At 45.3% G+C, this 23,671-nt stretch overlaps 3 protein-coding genes across 4 annotated transcripts in view; 2 read left to right on the top strand and 1 right to left on the bottom strand.

Annotated features, from left to right (window-relative positions):
* TMEM59 (transmembrane protein 59) overlaps positions 1-6,246 on the top strand; it is an 8,459-nt gene extending 2,213 nt beyond the window's left edge. The window contains exons 2-8 of one of the 2 annotated variants that reach the window (XM_015636669.1): positions 268-373; positions 2,510-2,604; positions 2,811-2,963; positions 3,228-3,312; positions 3,654-3,735; positions 4,467-4,575; positions 5,281-6,246. In XM_015636669.1, coding sequence (XP_015492155.1) covers positions 268-373; positions 2,510-2,604; positions 2,811-2,963; positions 3,228-3,312; positions 3,654-3,735; positions 4,467-4,575; positions 5,281-5,436 — 786 coding nt within the window. In that variant the 3' untranslated portion in view covers positions 5,437-6,246. Of the gene's footprint in view, positions 1-267; positions 374-2,509; positions 2,605-2,810; positions 2,964-3,227; positions 3,313-3,650; positions 3,736-4,466; positions 4,576-5,280 lie in introns of both variants that reach the window. The other variant, XM_015636668.1, reaches the window with a different exon arrangement.
* A 4,084-nt stretch (positions 6,247-10,330) lies between these two features.
* LDLRAD1 (low density lipoprotein receptor class A domain containing 1) lies at positions 10,331-15,657 on the top strand. The gene is made up of 6 exons (XM_033516250.1): positions 10,331-10,351; positions 10,728-10,779; positions 12,281-12,454; positions 12,907-13,044; positions 13,535-13,663; positions 14,355-15,657. Exons 1-6 carry the CDS (start codon positions 10,331-10,333, stop codon positions 14,498-14,500), a joined length of 660 nt encoding a protein of 219 aa, XP_033372141.1. The 3' UTR covers positions 14,501-15,657.
* A 1,567-nt stretch (positions 15,658-17,224) lies between these two features.
* Positions 17,225-23,553, bottom strand: LRRC42 (leucine rich repeat containing 42). Its single transcript, XM_015636667.3, has 7 exons — positions 22,308-23,553; positions 20,093-20,224; positions 18,940-19,058; positions 18,505-18,593; positions 18,309-18,422; positions 18,071-18,155; positions 17,225-17,703 (listed from the first exon to the last, which is right to left on the bottom strand). The coding sequence occupies exons 1-7, from the start codon at positions 22,976-22,978 to the stop codon at positions 17,447-17,449; spliced, it is 1,467 nt and encodes a 488-aa protein (XP_015492153.1). The 5' UTR covers positions 22,979-23,553; the 3' UTR covers positions 17,225-17,446.
* Positions 23,554-23,671: the final 118 nt, after the last annotated feature.

Genomic DNA, 23,671 nt, shown 5'->3' with positions numbered 1-23,671 from the left:
AAAAGCTCTGTTTGAAATAAATCCATAGGTTTTGCTGTTCCAGGTTTGCCCACTGCAGAAGGAAAAGCTCTGTTTGAAATAAATCCAAAGGTTGTTAGTGCTGCTTGGCTTGGGTTTATTTCATCCCATTTCACCTTGAGCTGGGTTGTACTTCTGGTGGAGGGAAGGAGGACAGAAACACCCAACCAAACAACAAAAAAAAATACTTGTTTTCTGACAATTTGTTGTGGGCTGGAGGGATGCAAGCCTTTCCTTGTGCCTCCCCAGGAAGAGGAGCTGTACGCCTGCCAGCGCGGCTGCCGACTCTTCTCCATCTGCCAGTTCGTGGACGATGGCGCCGATTTGAATCGGACCAAACAGGAATGTGACTCTGGTGAGCCCTCAGAGCCCCTTCAGCGCTTGAGGGGAGAGCTGCCATGTCTGAAAGGGTGGTGTTGAATTGGTGGCATTCTTTTAGTTGCTTTGGGTTTGTTTGATAGCTTCTTGAAGTCTATATACAGGATGTATATAAAAAAATCTTATGGGAAAGTTGTTCTCTGTGAGTTTCTCCTCAGTGTTGCTGTTTTCCTGAATTTCTCAAGTATCATCAGTCTCTGTAAATAACTTAGAAATGCTGCATTTTACTGTAAACAGTTTGTCATAGAAAACACAAAATGCCTGGGGGGAAATCCAGGCAAATGAACACTTGTCTTTTAATAATTCCCTGTGACAATCAGTCCCATTTGCCATTCCTGACAAATCTGTATGTAGAAGTGAATTGTTCAGTGGAGCAAGAGCACAGATTTTAATGTGCCTTATATCTTGTGGTCTAGCCTCCATCCTAAGCTTTCCTTGCAGCTAAACCCTTGGGAATGAGGTACATATTTTGTTTGGAATAGGCCTTTAAGTACTGGTTACTAATTCTCTCTGGCTAGCTGTGTTAGAGCAGATATTTATCAGTGAAGATGAAATATATAGAATCATTTAAGTTGGAGAAGACCTTTAAGATCAAGTCCAGCCATTCCCCCTGCACTGCCAAGCCCATCCACTAAACCATGTCCCCAAGTGCCACACCTTTATGTCCCTCCAGGGATGGTGTGTGATACAGGCCAATTAATAGTGGGTTTGGAATTCTGTAGAACTTTCTTCCAATAATGTTGAGGAAGCTGATTTAGTTTTATTCAGAAAGGAAAGGTAGGAACTCTCCACCTTTACTACCAATACAATTAATCACCAGGCCAGCATTCAGGAGAGGCTTTTGTCCTCTCAGTAGCTCCTGAAAGCAAGAGAGCTCGTGGCTAGCTCAGGTAGGGAAGCAGAAAGCCTGGCATGCAAAGATGCTAACGTGTTCCAGAAGTGCAGTAAATGCTCCAGAAATGGGCTAATGCTCCAGTCTGTCACAATGTGTGTAGCTGTGATACAGCCTGTCAGTGTAGTTGTCAAACCACACACGAAGGAGTGCCATAAAGCAGGGTAACGTAGCAATAGAGCACATGTACAGTAATGGAACAGTTGCTTATTTCTGGTTTAACTCTCCTTTCTGGGACTGTTGTCTTTGCTGGCTTATGTTCTGTGATCTGCTGTGGGTGCCCTGAGTGATAAGTGTTGTGTGCTTGGCAGATCCATCTTGGCTGCTCTGCTCAGTTCTGTCTCTGGTGCTTCCTGCAAACACTGACTCGGTGGCAGTTGTAGCATGGAATGGCTGCTCAGGTGCCACGAGCTGAACACTCAGATGTTTAGCTGCTGCTGCCATATTTCCTGCCAGCTTCTTAGTCCTTATGATGGTCCATTTGTTCCTCTGGAAAACTGGGAGAGCTGCTGTCCTCTGTGTTGCTTGTTGGTTTGATTCTTTAGTTCAGGTACTACTGCAACACCGTCCACCTAAGCTTTAGAATTGTGCAGGAGAGCTGTGCCTGTGTATTGTCTGCCTGATTTGTCCAGGGCCAGAATAAACTAAATTACTCTCTCCAAATAATTTAGATTTCTTAGTCTTTATGATCTCTAATGAGCAATTAATAGAAGCTCTTTCTAAAACAAAGAGTTAATTTCATTTTTCATAAGAAAATACTCCATAATACTTTCAGTGCAGTTGCTGTATTAGCAGGAAATGCTCCTTTGATTTTCCTGTGATACCATGGCTTCTACTGTTACCTCAAAGGGATTTAACGGACTGATAGTCCCTCTGTTCTCTTTAGGATTCCATCTCTGCTCTCTGTTGTTTTGTGTGATATGTAGAGGAAAGCTATGGTGGTGGTGGGAGGATCAATGAGAACTTGCATCCCTGAGCTCAGCCAGGGTAACATTGGTGATCATTTGCTCTGATTGCAGCCAGATTTCAACTCCCTGCTCTGTTGAAGCTCTGATTCTGTCATTAGACCTCAGAGCAAATGCTACCCTGGGATTGCCATATCTTCCCCTGCAAATGGGACTGTCAACTGCTGCTTTGTTTCTGATCCAACTTATACTGAGAATGTTTTCTTAACTAAAATGCAGAATTTATCATCTGATTTGGGGAACTTCTCCCTTGCAGCCTGTACTGAAGCATACTCCCAATCTGATGAACAATATGCTTGCCATCTTGGATGCCAGAACCAGTTGCCATTTGCTGAGTTAAGGCAAGAGCAAGTAAGTAGGTGACATGTTTTTCAAATACCACCTACTTGTTTCTGTTCAGTGTGTGTCTTATCTTTTTTAAATTTCTTCAAATGGAAAATATATTTTTCAGTCCTAAGGACTGAAATCTAGACATGAGGTGAGGGGTGAGCAAGAACATAACTTCTGTCCTGTTTATATAAAAATAAATAGAAAAAATGTTAATGTTGTGCTTGCAGTTAATGTCCCTGATGCCAAGAATTCATCTCCTCTTTCCTCTGACACTGGTGAGATCATTCTGGAGTGACATGATGGACTCAGCTCAGAGCTTCATAACATCCTCATGGACTTTCTACCTTCAAGCAGACGATGGCAAAATTGTCATATTCCAGGTGCTTCCTTTTTTCATTGAGATTAAGGTGTCCTGGCTGCTGACTTCAACTCTTCCCCTTCCAGCCAGAGAAAACACTGTAGACACCATCGAAAGTGTTTAGGTTTTCCTAATATTTCACTGCCTTTAGGGCCATGTTAAAATTCAAACTTAAAAGAATAGAGCATGTCTTAAGGTTAATTTCCCTATTAGTTCTGAAAATATAAATTATCAAAATCAGTGGAAGATTTTTAGCAGCATCTCCTAACTCCTTATTTTGTTTTAGTCAAAGCCAGAAGTGCAGTATGTTCCACAGCTTGATCAGGAAACTGGAGATACAAAAGGATCCTTGTCGCTGAGTAAAACAGCCTGTAAGTTGTTCTTTGTGCTTTGGAAGAGTAAATGTAAGTGTTCCCTGTCATGGAAATTTAGAAAATGACATTACAGGTGGCATATGAAAGCAAATTTTTAGAAAGTTGCAATATAATTATTTACTGTGCAGAGTGCACTGTGTACACTTGGTAAAGTGTGGTAGAAACCAAACTCTGCTGGAAATGGAAGCCTGCAAGCTGGGGCTGTTTTAAAAGCTTCTGTAAATGCTTTTAAATTTAAAATCCTTTTAAATGCTGTCTGTACAAAGTGTGTGGGGTTGGTTTGGGTTTTCCCTCCCCTTGCTCTCCTGACCTGTGTTTGTGCCGTGGTGCCTCAGCAGACGGACGTCCCGGGAGCTCACAGACATTCCGGGGGCTCTTCGAGGAGAGAGCGAACGACAGCTTCTTCAAGTGTCTCTCCATGTACGTATGTCCTGGGCTGTCTGTGTGTCTGTGCCCACTGAGGAGGGTGAAGGCCTTTCCTCTGTGTGTGCAGCACTGTTGGGAGGTCTCAAGGTCTCCAAGTCTGTAGGCTCAGGATGCACAGCATCACAATTTTCTATCTGACCATTGGTGTTGCTTTGCTGTGCTGGCTCCGTGTTTTCTGCAGGCTGTCCTGCCAACTTTGATTTGCTTTTCCATTTCAAGTGAACAACATTTTGATAATTTCCTGCACTGTGTTTTGAGTGTGTTCTGGGAACTGTTTAATCAATACTGTGTTTTGCCTGTTCATTAGCTCTGGATGTGTTTTAGGGCAAAGCACTTTGTTTTGGGATTGTGTTATGTAGCACACTGGTATGTCTTGTTTCCAGGCTGAAAATACTCAGTATGTATTGATTAAAGCTTTTTTATTTTCTCCTTAAAAGTTCACACGTGAAGGATCAGTGAATTGCCCTGCAGATTCATAACAGAAAAATCTGTTTTTAAATCTGTGAACAGGAGGATTCTTAGGGCCCCATAACAGAATTGAGCAAGTCTTTTGTGATATCAAACAGGCATTAGAATACCCAGGAGTCTGCAGTGGGCTGTGTAGCTGGAAGAGCCAGAGACTAATGAATTGGCAGGAAAGGCAGTCAGAAATGAGCCCAACTTTTTTACAGGTCCATTGTCTTGTATTCAGTCTTTGAAATCTATCAGCATTCTTCTCATTTCAGAAATTCCAGTTGGATTTTAACCACTACGCTCGTCCTGTCAGTGCTGGTGCTGCTCTGGATTTGTTGTGCAACTGTAGCTACAGCTGTAGAGCAGTATGTTCCATCTGAGGTACTGCATTTCAGAACTACAGTGTTTGGGATTTATTCATTATATTGCTTTTATGTTACAGCTCTCTAGAGACTGAGAAATATTTGGGGAAGGTTCAGTTAAGGGGGGTTTTTTATTTTGCGGCTGTGGATGACAAACCAATTTTGTTTATTTAAATGATGGTTTTATATCTGAGCATTCTTGCTTATTCCTGTGGCTCACAGGAGCTCTGAACCTTATTTAAACATGGTGTTTTTTGGTTTGTAGTGCTGCACTCTCAACAGCCTTCAAATTGTTGTGAACAAATGGAGGTTGATTCTCATTTCTCTGGGAATGAAGCTCTACTGAGGGTTGGGTGGTGTAGGGGGGACCAGTATGGGTTTAATGCAGGAGGATCAATAGTGAGAACAGTGACAGCACAACTATTGGTGAGTGCAGTTTCATGGAGGGGAACAAGCACTCCCCCAGTGCCCAGGGAGCCCTGACTCGATGTTTGCACACCAAAGGAGCTGTTACACAAACACTGTATCCACCCTTGTTCTGGCAGATTTAATACATTTCTTCAGGATGCAAGCCTAGTTCTAGCTGTGAATTTCAGATGTTACAGAAAGCCTTGTGTTGCAGGGCTGCAGCCATAAAAGCCTGGAATTCAGCTGCAAACTGAAATGAATTTTATTCACAGTATGGAGAGTCTTTGTCTTAAAGTACCTTGTTTAAATGTTTCAGAAGCTGAGCATCTACGGAGATTTGGAATACATGAATGAGCAAAAACTCAACAGATACCCACCCTCTGCACTTGTTGTGGTTAGATGCAAGACTGAGGAACATGAAGAAGCAGGACCTCTTCCTACAAAAGTCAATCTGGATCAATCTGCAATTTAAATCCATTGGATCTGATAGACTAATTCCAACAGAGCTAGAAACTCCTGATTGATTGTGATGGTTCTTCAGATGAGAAGCTTAGCAGCCAGTCTTTAAATGCAAATAAAGTTGCAGAATCAACAAATGTCATGGGATTTTGTTTTCAGCTAGTAGAGAAGATTCAGACATTCAGACATGAATTTGTTTGTTTCCAGGCATAATCACTTTTCACTGGTGTTTGCTATTGTGTCTTTTTGCTTACAAAAATTGTAAGCATGCTTTCCATACTTCAGCCAGGACACTTTCAAACTTACTTGTGTGTTCTAGGATGTAATGTGTACAGTCAGAGTTAGCTTTGTAAAGGTATAAGACGTTTTAAATAGGCAGGAAATGCCTTTCTAGTGTTGCACTTTCTGTTGTAGTTAAGAGAAAATATTATAAAATTATCTGCTGAATTTTTTTGTACTTGTTAATGTCCATGCACAAACAACCTTGTCTTCAGAAATAGAAATATATTTTTTCTACGGTGTGGCAATATTCAAGGTGGAAAGAGTTTGTGAGGTACTGTAAGCTAGAACTCAGCTTGTGAAAGATGGAAACTTGTTAAAATTTACAGACATATCCCTTCACATGTAGAACATTACATGGTCAGTTATTTTGTCAAACTTTAGCCTTGAAGTCTTTAATTGCTTGTAAAGTTAGCACCTGTGTTTTCTGAAAACTTCTACTTTCTGTTCTTGATTAACTATTCTGGTCTTGTAACTTCATTTACAGAAACAAGTTGATTCCTGAGAAATGAGAGCAGACAAATAAAATTGACTGTATAGAAAATGTTGACTGTACAGCTTTTTACAATGGTTAATTATCGACCACAACAGGCTCAGTGTGAAAGGCTGTCTGCAGCCTTCCTCTTATGGGCAACGTGACCTGATTTTGCTGTGATTCACTAACACAGCAACAACAACTAACAATGTCCCTCATGCCTAACCTATTTTTTGTGGCTCTTACTTTATGCTGGTTCCCACAGTGTTGGCAGGTTGGGGGTGTTGGTGATTTATTTTAGGGTGTCTAAGTGAATGCTGGCTAGAACACAGTCTTCAATTCACTGTCATTTTTTTGTTGATTAGACAGAATTCCCTCAAAGGTTTAAAAAAATGTAATGAAGAACTGTGGTGATTCTGGGTGATGCAGTGATGTATTCCCTTACCTAACCCTGCCTCAGTGGCTGTTCCCAGCTTCCCTCTGAGCAGCTGATGTGTGAGTGCAGCTGATGGAGCCTTTCAGGCAGAATGTGCAGACCCCAGCCCAGCAGCACTCCAGCAGTGTGGCTGTCAGGAGCTTTCAGGTCTTCGAGGATGTTTGTTTCAAGGAGGTTTCTATCAGCCTGGAGGAACTGCAATCTTAAATCACGCTGAACTCTTCAATGGGACAGCCCAGGAATTTGGGTGCCAGCAGCCACTGCCCTCTGTGTAGGTGTCATTGCAGAGGCCTTGCTGTGAGAAGGGACAGGGTGATGTTTGGGGACACTGCTCACTTGGCAGGGACAGGGGTTGCCTCTGTCGGTGAAGCTGCAGCAGCGATTCAGCCACGTTTCTGCAGGCACAGCCCAGCACAGCCCCACTCTGCTGGCAATGCCAGAGCTCAGATGTGATGGGTGCAACCCTGTTCAGCAATCACTGCCACTGCTGGCAATGCCAGAGCTCAGATGTGATGAGTGAAACCCTGTTCAGCAATCACTGCCACTGCTGGCAATGCCAGAGCTCAGATGTGATGGGTGCAACCCTGTTCAGCAATCACTGCCACTGCTGGCTTTGCTTTGGGGATTACTGCCCATCTTCTTAGCACTGTGGTCCTTGGGATTTCCAGAAGAGACTTCAGCAATTCCCATTTTTCTAACTGAATAGCTTATGGAAATGTTTGCAAGTCAGTTAAAATGTTGTCCTTTACCATTACATGGTTGCAGAGGGAGCAGCTCTGTGCACACGTGGCTCTTTGCCTGCTCTAGCATGGACAGTACCACCTCTGTTAGGCTGATGACTTGATTTCACAAAACTTTCTCTTCAAAACTCCATTGCTTACAGCCTTGGGCTTCAGTTAAGCAAACAACTTGTGCTTTCATTGTGTGTTTTGTCTTTTGTTAGCTGTTTAGTGACATTTCAGCTGAGTGATCTGTGCAGTGCAGCCAGTGATTCAGCAATGTGCTCTTGGGTCACAGAGAGCTCTGTGCCTGTGGCACTCTGGCACTTGGCACTGCTGGATCCAGAGTGAGCCAGAGCCTGAGGAATTTGGTGAGTGTTGTACTTGTAAACTTGTCAAAAGATCTTCCCTCAGTAAAATCAGATACTAGCAAGTAATTGAACTGTTTCTCAAGATTTCTAATCTAAATGGACTCTTTAAGCTGTCTTGGCATTTGACTTTGCAAAATGTCATTTCCTATTCATTTTTTGTTAAATGTTTGACTTACTGCCATCTCCATTTTCAGAGGCTGCAATTTGGGTTTGATCTCTACTCAAAACCACTGTTTAAATGAAAGGCCTTAAATTATTGAAATTGCAGGAGGAAAGCATTTTATATTCTCTTTAGGCATGTGTTCAACTGAACCTGTATCAGGTTTAGAATGGAATCATCTGGACACAAATGAGATGACCCTCTTAATTGTCTGCAATTCACTGCTGGCAGAAATAGCCAAGGTACCTTTGGGGGAAACTGGGGGGGGGGTTTAGGTGCTAGAAAAACAAAAACCTTCCATCATACTGAATACTTTGATATTTGTTGCCTCTTCAGCTTTTCTGATCTTTGTCAATTATTTTTTTAACTATTTTTTTTAAGCTTCAGAAGAGCTTGCTTTTGTTTCTTATGTTGCTGCCATGAACTCATTTTTCTGAACTCTAAGCAGTCTTTGATGTGGGGCAACTGCTCTAAAATCCAACTGCCTGGTTGGCTGCAGCTGAGCTTGGTAATCCCAAAACAGGAAACAGATGGTGGTAGATGCCAGGTTGTAGAATGATAGAATTTTTTAGCTTGGAAAAGACCTCCAAGAATGAATCCAACCATTTCCCCAGCACTGCCAATGCCACCAATGTCCCCAAGTGCCACATCCATGTGGCTTTAGGGGTAGTTACTCCACCACTGCCCTGGGCAGCCAGGTCCAACACCTGGCAACTTTTCTAAGTGAAGAATTTTTTTTCTGCTATCCAATCTAAACCTCCTCTGGTGCAACTTGAGGGTGTTTCCCCTTGTCCTATTGCCTCTTAATTGGGAGGAGAAAAGCCTGCCCCCCACCTGGCTCCATCTCTTTTCAGGGAGTTACAGAGAGTGAGAAGGTCCCCTCTGAGTCTCCTGTTCTCCAGACTGAACCCCCTGGCTCCCTCATTACACTTGTGCTCCAGAGCCTTCCCCAGCTCTCTTGTCCTTCTCTGGCCATCTCTTACAGACATTTGTCTCCAAGGGTGGGTTGACTCCACATTTTAAACTCTTCATTGTAGATTGTTTTGCAGGGTATGCACAGCTGGCCTGCTTCACCTGGCTCTTACACAGGGCTCTTAGCCCATCACCTAATAAGTTTTATGAAAGCTCAAAATAGTCCTGTATCAAGTCTGATTAGGAACTGAAAACTTCCTCTTTAAAGAACAAGTGATCCAGAATTTAAGATCCTCTTAGTCTGACATTTTCCCACATTGCAGCAGCTGCCCAGACATGCAGACTGTTTGCTACTTGGTCTTGGATGTTTTCACCCAAAATCCTTAAAGCAGGAGAGTTTTCTTAGCACCACCTTCAGTAGTGATGTATTCCTGTGAGAAGCTTCTGTTTTGGACAAGTTGGTGCTGCTGTAGTGAAGGAGGAGCTCCTACAGGACTGTGTTTCATTGTGGCTGGTCTGTGAGGATGGCACTGGAGATGCCCTGCTCATGAAGAATCTATTAACTCACTATAATTGGGGGGGGTTCATGTGTAGGGATGGAGAGGGAAGTTGGAGCTGTGGCTGTTCCTCTGTGTCAGGCATTATGTGGTGCTTTGAATCAATTCAAGGCAATGTCTCAGAGCCAACTTAGAGAAAATCTGGCTGCCAGCCTCTCTTCCACAGCCCTGGTGAGACTGTCTTGCTTAGGGTGGCAGCAATTTGGAAGCACCTGGGTCCTGTGGACCCTCTTGCAAGAACAACACAGGCTCCTCAAAAACTTTATGGTGGTGCTTTTTCTCCCCACTACCCCCCTGCTGATGAATTTTCATCCTTGAAGCTGTAAAACTCCTCTGTGGGAGCTGTGCCAAGACCTGCAGCCAGTTTAGGAGGCTCCAATGTCTTTGTAGGTTCGTGTTTGCTGCAGGCTGAGCTGCTAAGTCTTCCTGCAGGCCTGGAAATTCAAGCATGCAGGTCAAAAAGGACCCTGGGGAATTTCCTGTGCCTGTGCTCAGTGCCCAAGCAAGAAAGCTGTTCCAGATGGTTGCATCCTGCACAGCTCCCCTGAGATCTCATCAGCTGGCAGGAGCCTGGGCTGGTGCTGCCACAAGGGCAGTGTGACAGCTCTGTCATGGGAAGGAGGTGTGGAGAAATGAGACTTCCATGAAGAGGAGCAGATTCTCTTTCCCTTACACTTTAATTTTGGGTTTTCCGTGACCACAAAGGGAGGAAACGCAGTCAGCATGAGCTGGACATGTGTGCTCACCCTCCAACCTGTCTCTCTCTCTGTTTACTCTGATTTGTCTTAAGCCCTGTTGCAAAACCTTGTGAGAGATGAGAAGAATGAGTTTTGTTGTTGGCTTTCACTGGGGCTGGAGCAGAGGCTCAGCACTGCCGTTCCCCTCCTGGCTGTGCCGTGCTCTCCTCGCTCTCCTGCTTCTGCTGGCTTTGTATCCTGGTAACATCGCTTGTGCTCAGGTGCAGAGAACTCCCTGCAGTCCCTGCAGCTCTGGGAAACATGAACAAAACTCATCCTCAGGTACAGTCCTTCAGAAAAATCCTACATACAGCTGTTCCCTGAAGTACGTGTGTTCTTGACAGCTCTGTTTGCCTGACCTCTCTAACTTCTTTCTCTGAGATTTTGAGGTTTTTCTACTTAGCTTGATACAAAGGGAAGAGTTGATATAAAGCACTGGACTTGGTTAGTGCTTGTTTTACAAATGGGTAATTAAGGTTTAAAGGTGATTGTTTTGGGAATCAAAGCTGGGCCATGTTTTCACTCAGGCAATTTTTGCTTGTATGTAACAATAATGGAGTACACGATGTATTCCTGGGAAAGATGATGTGAGAACTAGAAAAGCAAAGTTTGTGTGGCTGTGGGAATCTGTAAATCCTTTTTGTCCCTTTCCTTCTAGAGAAATGGTGATGTGGCTGATTTTGGTTCAACAGAGTCCTCTGGAGAAAGAGGTAATGAATAAAATGCAGAGTTCTATTATTAAAGTATAAATCAATTGAAACTATCAATGTAATATAAAATACAACCACTATTTATGGTCTGCTTGGATGGATTTTTCTTCTTTTCTGTGTAGTGAAATGTCCAGACTGTAAAATTAATAAACTTCAGCTGTTCTGTGTTGGCCTGGAGCTGGCAGTCACAGTGGTATGATAGGTGATCCTTGCCTGTCACAGAAAGACTCATAATGAGCTTTCTGTGGCCTTTCCATACATCTTCATAGCCAAACTTCAGCAAATTTTGCCCATATTCTGAAGGACAAGATGAGCTCAAACAGAACCAAATAGCAAGCCTGCAGATCAGCTTGCAACATTTCATTACCACCATTACTTTCTACTCAAGTCTGTTGGTAATTGTTGTGCTTTGTAGTCAGAGGTGTTTTGTAGACACAGACATGCTGTAATTCACCTTTTCTCCTCTGAGCTGAAATCTTCTGTTTGGCCCCTGCTCGAGCGTGACAGAGGGGGAGGCTGCTGGAACCAGGATCCTTTTCCTGTTGAGCAAAGGCTGTGCCTTCTCTTGAGCTAGAACACTAAAACAATTAAGTAAACACAAAGCACAGCTAAGACAGATTCTAACTTAAACGTTCTTTAAGTTCCTGAAAACCTTTTTAAAATTCTAATTAAAGATTTTTAAGTTCAGATATACCAAAATCAATTATACAGGCAGGATTGTCTTTAGTGACTGGTTACTGAGATGATCACACTAGTATTTTTTGCTATTGGTCTGGGAATATGAAGGACTGGAGGAAAACACCGTGTTGGTTTAGAGGCAAAGCTCCAGATGCAGGTTGCTGGGGTGAGGGCGGGTGCCTGGCATCACTCCTTGGTGTTCCACCATTGTTACAGTGCCTGTGGGTTTGGCCTTTAGCTTCTGCAGTTGGTTTGATTTATGTACCTGACTTTCTGAAAGCTGGACCCCCTGGAAGGCTGCTGTGCCCTGGAGATGTCGCTAGGGAGGGAAAGGGCAGCTCTTCAATTCCTCCTCTCCATTCTGTGCTGATAATCCATCCTCATTCCATGGGAGTGTGAGTCCTGCCTGGGGCAGGGAGCCTGAGGTGCTGTAAACTGAAGTCTTGCCTCTTGGGGAGTTTTGTTATGTGCTCTGGGAGGGCACCTTCCCCAGCCTGACACCAAGCCCCGTGTTTCAGTGTCACTACTGTCCCACAGGGCTGGGCAGGGGCTTGGCCTTCATCCCTCTGCATCCGAGTCCATGGGATGGGCTCTGATGGAGACGTGGTGTTTGTGCCATTCAACCCCAGTGCTCTGTAACAGCAGCACAGGTTCTTGCACACTGCAAGCAGCAAAATTCCCCATGAGGAGGTGTTTAATGTTGGACTTTTTCTCTTTAAACTCATCAACCCCAAAGCCCCAGCTGCCCCTGCCAGTCTCACATGCAGAGACCCCAAAATGTCAGCCTCGTGTCCCTGCACTGTTCCCCTCTGAAACACCCCAGGCCCTTCCTCAGTCCCTCAGCTCTCTCTCTTGCCTCCCCCAGGCCGCTGCCATCCGTGTGGTGCCCGCACTGGCTGCACACAGAGACACCTCTGCATCTCTGCCGTGCTGCTGCTCATCCTCACAGCCGCCCTGGCCTTGGGGGTGGCACTGGCACTCCTGCCACGGGCACCAGGTTAGTGTTTGTTTTACAAACACACTGTTGTTTGTATCCCAAGAGTGGTTATTTTTTTGGTAAGGAGGGTCAGAAATGGTGCTGCATGAGCAGAGCCCTCGTGTCCATCACTGTGTGTTTAATGGTGCTCTCCAGCACAGAGCAGGAGGAAGGGAAGGGATGAGCAGGGTGGGGGGGCTGTACCAGCTTTGCTCAGCCCAAATGGCCACCAGCCACTCCCTGGCTCTGCTGTGCTGCTCCGTGGGGCAGGGATAACTCTGGGTAGCACTGCCATGCTTTAGACTTCTGGTGTGGTTTTCAGATTCTGCCATGAACCTCTCAGAAATTAATCCTGGCCCCATGGTATTTCCAGAACAAAAAATTAATTTTGGAAACCCCCCTTTACTCCCCTTGATCTATTCCTTGTATCACAAAAATTCTGGAAAATAAAGATTTTCTTGCTTTCCCCACAGTGAGCCGCTTCTGCACAGCCCCTAATAACAAGACAGGCTTCTTGTGTGATGACAGAGTGACCTGTGTCCCAGCCAGCTGGGTCTGTGACAGGGTCAGCAACTGCAGGAATGGAGAGGATGAGCAGGAGCAGCTCTGTGGTGAGTGGTTTTGTTGTGAGCATTCCCCCTGCACTGGTCTTCCAGCTGTGAGACAGCAGCTGTGCTTCCTCTAACCCTGCTCTGTGCTTCTGGCTGCCTGTGTGAGCAGATAAGCCTGGTAGAGCCTTTGCAGGGCAGATGCTGAGAGATGGCACTGCCCAAAACCTAGCAGGAATGCCAGGAATTAAAGACTCCAAGCTCTTCTGATCTTCCTAGGAAAATTTTAAAAACCATGATGTTGGTTTTTAAAAATTTAAAACCATCACTGAAGTTGTATGCCTATATGGGTAATTTATTGTTCAGTCACCCTGGGGAAAAAATGAAATAAAGCAGAAACTGGGGGCAGACTTCCTGTGTGCGATGACAGAGCTTCCCATTTGTTCCCATTCATTTGATGCTGCAGGGGAAGTGTCCTGGAGCAGCCTTTGGTGTGTGCCACCCCTGGTGTGTCTGGGGGAGCTAAGCACGTCCTGTGTGTGTGCCCCTGCAGGTGACTTGCCCCACAGCCTCCCAGGGTACCTGGTTTTCTACTGCAGTAACCCCAGATCCTGGGTTTATGCTGACCAGAGGTGTGACAGGATGAACGACTGCGGGGACTGCTCTGATGAGACGTGGAGCTGTAAGTCTGACTGCTGGCTCCTGTCTTTTCTGCTGAGGGGTTGTGACAGCTTGTGCAGGTGTGGTGCTCGTGGATGCTGCTGGCAATGCCTGGAGGCTGGCATCCACCACTAAAACACAGGCTAGCTGGGATGGGGTGAGTGTGAACCATCCCCCTCGCTGCTGAGGCTTCTGTGACAGAACCTGGTGGCACCTGAGAGGGGAAAGGCTCTGTGGTTTGCTCCCTGTCCCTGAAATTGCTCTTCCTCCATGGCTTGCTGATGTGGAGCAGTTTCATCGGGATTTGTGGCTGTAGTTTGTAGCAACCATTCAAACTGGCTTTTGGTCAGCAGATGGGTGGATCTCCAAGCTGGGCAGGAGCTGAGTCTTGCTAGAATGAGCAGCAGATTTGTTCCTAAGTCACCCCCGTGGTTTTGGAAAAAAAAAAAAGAGGGGGAGGAAGAAAAAAAATTACAATTAGTTGTTCCCCCCAGGATGGCCTCTCTGCCATGAAGGTCATTGCAATGTCACACTCTGGTTTCTCCCACAGGTAGCACCAAGCCAGTGTCTGCTTTGGTGGGCTCACAGTCACAGGGCTGTCACCAGCAGCTTTTCTGCTGGGGGATGAAAGGATTTTACCCATGGGAGGAGGGAGGGAGGGGGTCAGTGCAGCAGCAGCAGCATTTCAGTCCCCTGTTTTCTGTCCTTCCCAGTGGCTGCCTGCCCCCCGTGTGGGCAGGAGTGGTGGAGCTGCAGCCCTGTGCACTACGAGTTCTGCTCCTGCATCCCCAGGAGGCTGTGCCGGGATGGCATCCAGCACTGCCTGGGCTGGTCCGACGAGTTCGTCTGCACAGCCTGAATCCTGTGCCCATCCCTGCTGGGGACAGCAGGGCACTTCCCACACGTCACCCTGGAGCCTTGGGCTCCTGCCCTGCCACCCCCTTGGGAAGCCCCAGCCCAAGGAAATGGTCCCAGCAGGGCCCAGGGGTGCGTGGCAGCCCTTGGCTGGACACTGGCTGTGGGACAGCTGCCAGGAGTCTGCTGCCACGAGAAGGTGACGCTTCCTGCACGGGCAGCACTGACTTGGTGCCACGCTGGAGACGCTTCACCAGGCACTGCTGGCACAGCCCTGGGCCAGGGGATTCTCCTCTGCCCACCCTGGGACCAGAGTGAGCCACGGGAGGGACACTGAAAACCGCCCCGAGCAGCAGGAGCTGAGTGAGGTGAGCCTCCAACACATCTCCATCATCCTGATCTTCACTGGCAGGAGGAGAAGCTTCTATTTGTGTTCAGAGCACATCTGCAATGTGTTCTTTTTTGTTTCAGCAGTGACTTTGAGGGCTCTGTGTGGATGCTCCCAGGACACTTCCTTGGGAATGCTGTGCTGGGAGTGACACCGTGAGGAGCTGCTGCTCAGGCCACCTCCTGCTCCCTTCTCAAACCATGAGGGCCAACACAGAGAGCGTAATGACATGGAAAACTGGAGAAGTTTCAGGGTTTTGGGGGATAAATCATGTCCCTGTGACAGCCAGGGCAGGGAACTAGCATGTAAATAACCTGCTCTTCACTCAGGGCTGTGCAGTTTTGCAGCAGCAGGTTGAGAACAGCCATGGAGATGGGATAGGTCTCACTGAAGTTGGCAAAGAAAGGAGGAATAAGAAGTCTCAGCCTTGGAGCAGAGAGCAGCAGAAAATCAACTGCTGCTCCCAGGGTGGTGTGGGATGACACTGGATCTGTTTGCTCCTTGTTTTGTTTCTCTGCCAGCACGGCAGGGTCAGGCAGTCAAGCCTTCGAAGCAGTCCGCAGGATATAGGTATGGACATGACACTGACATTTAAGAAAGCTGAGGTTTTCTCTGCTCCTTTGAAAATCTCATCTGTGTCTAAAATATCGAGGAAAACCCCACATTTACAGTGAGTACTCTTACTTTTCTGGGCCCAAAATAAACATGAGGTGATCTTTTTCCCATTGCCACCCCAGGTCACAGATATTTAAAAATAAACCCCTGTTCACTCATCTCTTCTCTGTCCTGTGATCTGCAGCTCTGCCTGTCACTGTAACTCAGATCAATGGTGAATGTTGCTTCGAATTTGTCACTGGGATATAGCTGGAAATCGGAGAGATCTTTTTATAAATAGCTTTACAGTATTGTGACTCACAGTTCACCTGAAATGAAATGGCAAAATCCTGCATGGGGAATGTTAAAGCTTCTTTTACTCACCTGTCCCTCTCCAGGCCTGGCCAGGGTGCACAGCTTGTTTTCTTCTGCCTGTGAAATGTTGTCTCTGTGCAGTAAGGATTGAACTAATCAGCTGTTAAAAAACTAATACAAGAACACTCATGCTTAGCACAGGGCTTAGGGAATGGGATTGGTAAAAATAGGATTGGTGAAAAAATGTGCATCTCTCCATGGTCAGATCAGCACATCTCCAGTGCTGGAAGGGGGGTGGCCAAAAATTCCGTGGTGGCATCAGAAGCAGCTTGAGGGGGAAGATTTCACATCTTCCTCCCCTCTGAGCCGCTGTTTTGAGTCACAATTTGTGCCATTATTTGTCTCAGCAGAGAGCTGATGTAGTTGTCAGGGGAAGGTATTAATAGCCTTGAGTTTCTGGGAAAAGAAAGTGGGATTTGAATGCAAGTGTTTTGTGTTGCCTGTTTTGTTTGTTTGTTTGTTTGTGTTCCTTTTTTGAGGAAAATTCTGCAGTAAGGAAAAGACAAAGGGGTTTTGTTCTTTATGCATTTTTGAGCTGAAGTTCATTTTCTTGGCCTCTTCATGGTTTCCAAGGATGTGCTGCTTTTCTTGGTGATGGATTATGGTAAACAGCAGTGTAAAAAGAAGATATCCTCTGAAGAAGCACTAGTAGGGGAAACCTGGAGAAAATCCTTGGCCTCATGAGGCCCAAGAGGAAAATGATGAACACTCTGCACCTCAGCCAGTTTTGATGGAAACACTCAGGTCAGGGATTCAATGTTAAACAGTTACCTGCAGCATTACAGCTGCACAGACCAACACAAAACAGGTCTGAGTGTTCAGGTGATTTACAGCTGATCTGCATAATCAATATTTGAATTAAAAATGCCCCTCAATGTTTCCAGATGGAGAAGCACACTGTGTATTGCAGGCACACTGAAAATGGTTTTTAAACCACAGAATGATGTCAAATGCAGTGAATTTGCTTGTAAGGGAGAATGTATTACAACTGCAGAGCATAATCTCTACAGTAACCTCATTCCAGCTCTCATTTCCTGGGCTAAAATGAGAAAGAAAGGGGACTTGTGTTCCACTTTGGGCTTCTGCAACGGCTGTTGGCAAGGTGATACTGCCTCTGCCTCCCTTCCCAGAGGTCTGTGCTTATCCTTTGTTCTCCCTCCCTTTGCCACAGCCCCATCAGCACAGCCTGATGCTTTTGGGCTGAGGTTTCTGTTCCAGCAGCACTGTAAACATCCCATGGCACTTGACAAACCCAGTGCAGCTTCATTTCAGATGAGCTGCAGTGATTCGTGTCCTGCCCCTCGAGAGGCAGGAGAGGAGCAGGGATAGGACCAGCTGTTTTGGTAAAAAATGCCTTCATCAGAAGAGTTAGTTAAGGATGACAACAAAAACTTTATTTGAAAAAATTATCATGTATTGAAAATATACAGTAGCATTACCAACCTTCTTGTCTCTATCCCTTCCCCAGCACAGGTTACCCCACAGGCAAGTCACAGCAACCAAATTTAACTTGTCTCCTTTGTCACTCCCTCTCAGTATGTCCAAATCCTGTCATCAGCAAGAGAACAAACAAAAGAGACACTTCTTTCTGACTCAGTAGGTATTTAACAAATCCCAGTCCTCCACAGTGAGGCACAGATGCTTCTGTTTGGAAGTCCTTTCTCTCTCTTGTTCAGACAAAGCTCTTTTTTTATTGTTCTTTAATTCATGGCTGCCTGCAACCTCCTTTTTCAAAGGTAAATGGCAATTCTGAATGTTTTCCTTATAAAACTGCAAGTTTCCAGATGCTTTAGTTTCTGGCTCCACCAGTGTGCATTTGACTACTTCCTTTATTCTGTGTGTCTTGCCATCTACAAGCAAAACAAAAAAAAAAATCAAGTTTAGATTTTGGGAAAAACACAATTATGCTGTAAAATGTGTAACTTTGTTGTACAAATTGTTTTGGCCAAGCCAACTTGGATATGTGCAGAGGGAAAAATACTGTTTATATTTTGGACTCAGAATTTTAAGGAAAAAACTCTGTTGTTATATGTGCTGTACTTGAATTATCCAGCAATCTAATGAATGAAAAAACTCAAGTACACTGTAATGCAGTTACACAAAGTGCTGAAATTCCACAGTGAAATTCCACTATTTGTACTATAACCCCAAAAAGTATGGAAATACTCCCTGTAGAAAAGAAAATAAATTAACTCTGGTGTCCATGCAGTTACGTACAGAAGTGAAGAGTTGCTACTCTGGATCTCAAGTTGTCCTGGGGCTTCATGGCCTCCATAACTGCCTGTTCCCACTGCAGAACTGTCTGGAAGAACAGATGAAGCAGTTAAAGTGTGTCTTGTAAAATTTACAGAACTATCATTGGAAACAACTCCATCCCTTGTTCTTTCCTATTCAGTGATTTTGTTTTCTATAAGGCAAATTTTTAGAGAGTAAAACACGTTTAACCCCCCCTTACCTGTTCTGCCCATCCCTCTGTTTTGCAGTTACTGTGATCAAATTCTTTCAGAGGCACTTTAGAGTGAACCAGGCCTATCTGTGTTTGGAGCCGCTTTATGACAGCATCAACATCCTGGGAAAAAGGGAAATAAAGCTGTCAGAGGGCAAGAACTTCTATTACACTTGTCCAGTAAACTTGTCCTGATGATTTTTACCTTGAGACCTGCCCCAGAAATGTCCAAACAATTCAATTTCTTGAAAGAAAGAAGGTATCCAATTCCCACATCTGTGATTTTAGGGTTACCTGTAAGGCCAAGTAAAGTTAAGTAAGTTGCATGATGTGGAAAAAGATGATCAAAATACCAAGGACGTATTTGTTCCAAAAGCTAATACTGGAACAAGACCGGCTTTCTCCCTCTAATTATCAAAATACAAACATTTACAATAACAATTCTCAAACTACTAAAAATATATATGTAAGTACCAAATGTCTGAGACAGGTCTGCCCTGTGCCTTCTGGCAGGCTGCTGGTGAAATCTGGCTTATGGGAATCAACAAATTAACCATATTCCTTCAGTGCCAAGGAGGATAAATTCTTTATCAGGAAAAGGACACAGGTTCTTTCTGTGATGAAACCATGGAGCACTTACAGGACAAGTCCAGCACCAGCAGATTCTCAAGGCCCTTTTTCAGCACACGGACGGGCGCTGTCATCCTGCGCAGGCCAGCATCTGACAGGGAGTTGTCCTTCAGGAGAAGCCTTTTCACACTGGCAGGAGAGATGCAAACATGCACTTTATGGTCATTATTTCTGACAATTCTGCAAAATGTCCTAAAACTCTGTGTCAGAAGGGTCATCCTGTGCCAGCCCCTACAGGCTCACTGTAAAGAGCACTGAGAAAGGAGCCTGGGTTAGCAGGACTAACAGATATCTTTATATTTCCCTGCTAGCTCAACAGAAGCACTACTTGAGCAGCCATTCCCACAGCTCCAGTGACAAACTGATCCTAGAGCCAAACATTTTCCAACACAGACAATAAGCTTCTTTATACCCTGAAGTTCTTTATACTGAGGCTGCCAAACTGAAATGCACTCAAAGCTAAGAAAAATTGCTTGGCAAAATGAGAGAGGGCAAATTTGATAAGTGATACAGCAATGATTTTAAGAAAATAATGAGGTATTATAACATAGATTAACAAAACTCAGGAAAAAGCATCACACTAAAGTGCTCTCTTCAGAGCACTTCAAGACAAAACCTTGATGAAAAATGCAGCAAAATCTTACAGCAACATAATATTTTTAATTAGCAGTCGTCCTACCTATTGCTTCCAAATGATCTGCTTGTCATTATTTGGTACCAAACAAAACTACAACATTTACTGTTTTGAGATGTTAACTAACCAAATATTCAACCTCCTGCTTGCAGAAATCTTCATTTAGAACACTAGTTTGGTTAAAAATTTCGCTGATAAAATTCCCCCTTAAAAACAGGAAATGTAAAACTGTTACAAATGTTAAAGATGCATTTTTTTACCCTGACAATGAAAATTATAAAAAGTTGATATAAAACATGAGACAGTAAATTATCTTGCATCTTTTTAGTACTTATTATGATTCAGTATGTGCTTTGTGTACAATAAATTCTGTATTTTGTTTACCTCCTGAACAGGTTTCATGAGCAACCAAAACCTTCAACCTTACACTCTGCAGCCTGTGAAACTTCCCTTTAAAGTCTCAGCCCAATTCTCTGAACTGCTCAGTGGTAGGAAAGAAAGTGTCATTTTTAGCCCAAGAAATTGGTACCTAGACAGGGCCTCTTTGGTGAGGTGTTCCAGCAGCTCATGTTCATCTCCAAGTTTACAGCAGGAGAGATCCAAACACGTCAGCTCACGGAAAGACTTAATTTCTTCAAGCTTTTCAGAGATAACCAGATATCTGCAAAGCCAAAAAAAAAAAAAAAACCCCTCAGTGCTCAGGCATGTAAGGAGGTGTCTACATCCCCAAGTGTCATAAGCACAATGCACTCGTTTCTGCTAAGTAGCTGTGTGAAAATTGACAGAAATTACCCAGCTGCTCTAAGCACCTCTTTATGTGCAGCTGGCACACAACATGTCTGAATTCTCAGTCTTCTCCTTAACTCACTTTTTGTGGTTTTGATTTGATGCAAAAACAAGACTAACAAGACTTCAACTTGAAAATATTGCTACTAGGAGCCTCTTTACAGATTACTGCTGTATTATTTTAGAATAATGCAAAATATCCCAGTTTATTGTAAGTCAGCTTCACAAACTGCTCTTCCTCGGTGTCTAGGCAGGGTATAGACAAACCCACATTCATCCAGGTTTAAAATCCACCTCAAATGTGGATTTTAAACTGGACAGGATAGCTTGTCAGTGGCAAAATTTTACTTTTTATATATGTCAGTAAAATACTTGACAAGAGGTAAAAGTCCAGGACTGGCCAGAGCTGTGGCTACACCCGGGCAGCAGTTACTCAGTGAGGTTTTTTTTAGCTGTGCTGGTTCCCTGGTCTGATTCACTCAGCAGCCACGCAAACATCTGTGCTGGAGCTATTCAGTGGGAGGTTTAGGGATGGGAACAAACCACTGAAGAATGGCAGGCATGAGTATGCAGTAATGGGCACGTAGCCCTCAATACCTCCCCTGCAGTCACCTCTTGCTGTCCCTGTGGCAAGACAAGCTCCAAATTCACTGATCTCTCCTGAATTTACCTCATACTCCCCATCACCCTGAGGTCAGCATCTTCACTGCATCAACTGGGGGTGATTATTAATTTGATCCCTCCAGGAACACCTCTTTGTCCATGCAAATAAGGAGACCTTAATATCCTCCCAGTGTAATTTTACCCCTCACACCCCTTTCCTGTGCAATTTGGTTGTGCAAAAAGCACAACATAGAGTCAGAGCACAAGCCAGTTCTTGAGAGAGATTATTAGCTCAGGGGGGTTCTGAACAGGAGAGTGGGCTCTTTTAGAAATAAAATTCATTAGAAAAAGATTTAATGCGATACTTCCTGGATTTCAAAGACTTGATACTTAACTCAGCTTCTGTAATGGCAAAAGATGCCAGGAGTAGCTTAATTTCTAAATAAGGCCCATAAAAATTATCTGCGCTAGAGATAAAAAGGGAGTAGGTTTAAAGGATAAAACAAAGGATAATTGACTTCTAGTCAAACATTCCTACTGTGCTCAGAACACCCTTGGCACTTCAGATGAATATGCCAGTACTTTGATTTTAAACTGGATAAACCATCCCTTTTTCAAGTGTGGAGATGGAAGAGACAGGTTCTATTACTGGGAAAGATTTCAGCAGGAGCAAGGCTTTAAAAACATAAACCAGTTTTAAACTTGGAAAGACTCTTTCAGTGAAAAATGTGAGCATTGAGAAGATGAAAAAACTAGTGCTGGACTGTAACCAGGACCTTGTTAAAGTATATTCAGTATGGGGGTAGCAACAACAATAAATTAATGTAAAACCTGCCTGATTTCAAAGCCTGAAACTTACCCACAAGTCTGTATCTTCTTGTGAGCCCCCAAAATGAGACACAACAGCAGGGTTATAGTTAGTAAACACGAACAATTTGCAAGGGTGTATTTTATCTGTACAGTCAGCTAAGTGTGTCAAAAGCTTTTACACAGCAATTACAGAAACATCCCATGAAATGCCTGAGAAGGCACTAAGCACATGGATTTCCACAGAAGTGCTGATTATTATTGTTAAAAAACAGTTGCAGGTTTAATCCTCCACATAAGATCCCCTGCTGGTTAAAACAGATGGAGTCTGTTACTTCTGTTGTGATTTGTATCTTAAAATGAAACCTGCAGCTGCACTTGTAGGAAAGGGATGGGACAAAAGACAGCAAGCACAAGAATCAGATAAGGCTCAGGGCATTTCATTAAAATCAGGTGGTGTTATAAGCCCAAAATGTATTTTTATTTAATTGAAGTGTACTAGCAGAAAGCCTTAGCAGGTGACAAGATTTGTTAGGGGACACACTTACCTGTTCCGCAAGCACAGTGAGCACAGCACCAAACCGCCATAGGCTTCAGTGAACTTCTGCAGAGCTCTCAGTCCTGTCACTGGCTCTGTGAACTTTTGTCTTGCTTCTGCTGCTGAAAAGAGCTTTTCAGCAATCTGCTCTGGGAAACCAATCAACGAGTCAATGTGATCAACATTGTCAGAAATGTAACCCAGCACCAGGCTGAAGAGGGACTTGGCCGAGTAGCGGAGGTTCCCCTCTTTAGTGTATGTGAAGATGAAATGATCAGTCCTCTGCCTCCTTGCCCTATCGTCCTCCCTGTTCATGCAAAGCTCCACTGAAAAACTTCTGGAAAATAGACTAAAAGGCCTTGTTTTGGGAGTGACATTGTGTACGCTGCCTGCACCCTGATTTACCATGTGCAGCTTCCCATTTTCACGCACGTATATTGGCCCAGTATCCAAATGGCTTTCTGAGTTGAGACAGTACGACATTCCCCTCGACCAGCTCTGCAAAAACAAGTCACAGACAGGTGAAGAATAGCCACAAAGGAAAACGGGACCCGGGGAAAACCCCAAAGCTGGCAGCACCCCTGAGAGCCCCGAGCATGGCCATGTAGCCCTGCGGTGCAGGGAGGGCAGGCTGTGTGGAGCAGGGGTGTGAGCCGCCTGCCACCAAACCATACACCCCATCCCAGTGGGAACTGGACCCCGGGCTGGCTGAGGGCCCGGGATGGATCCCAGGCCCGGGATGGAGACAGGGGCACGGGGAGAGGGGCTGGGTTTGAGTGGGAAGTGCCCCCACAACCAGGCCTGGCTCTGCTGCAGGCAGGAGAAGGAGGAAGAGGAGGAGGAGGGCACATGTCTGACTGCAGCAGGGCAATGGAGCCTGCTGGAAGCTCCCTCCCTGGGAGGGTGGGCATCTCCCGGTGTCCCTTCCCCAGCCGGTGCCGGGGGGGCTCTGGTTCGTGAGCGGGTCCTGCGGGGGCAGGAGAGCTCAGAGCTGCCATGGCGAGGGGCAGCTCAGGGACGGGATCCTCTCAGCTCCTGCCCTGCGCGGCCGGGGATCGAGTCCTGCGGGGCGGGAGGAGATCGCGCCCGAGGGGGGCCGGGGGTACCGAAGGGATGGGGAGGCGGGTGCGAAGCGATCGGGTCGGACCCGGAGCGGGGACAGGGGCTACGTTGGGAAGGGTCTGTGACGGGATCGATTGTGCCCGGGGGTGAGAGCGCCGTGAGCGGGCACAGCCCCGAGGGGCACCAGGGGAGGGGACATAAGGAGACGGGGCACAAGGGGAGGGGGCACAAGGGGAGGGGACATAAGGGGAAGGGACACAAGGGGAGGGGGCACAGGGGGAAGGGTCCCCTCAGGGTGGCCAAAATCCCGCT

This window comes from Parus major, chromosome 8 (assembly GCF_001522545.3).
Source record: "Parus major isolate Abel chromosome 8, Parus_major1.1, whole genome shotgun sequence".
Taxonomy (NCBI): domain Eukaryota; kingdom Metazoa; phylum Chordata; class Aves; order Passeriformes; family Paridae; genus Parus; species Parus major.
The sequence above is the reverse complement of the archived record's forward strand: the minus strand, read 5'-3'. Positions and strand labels throughout refer to the sequence as shown.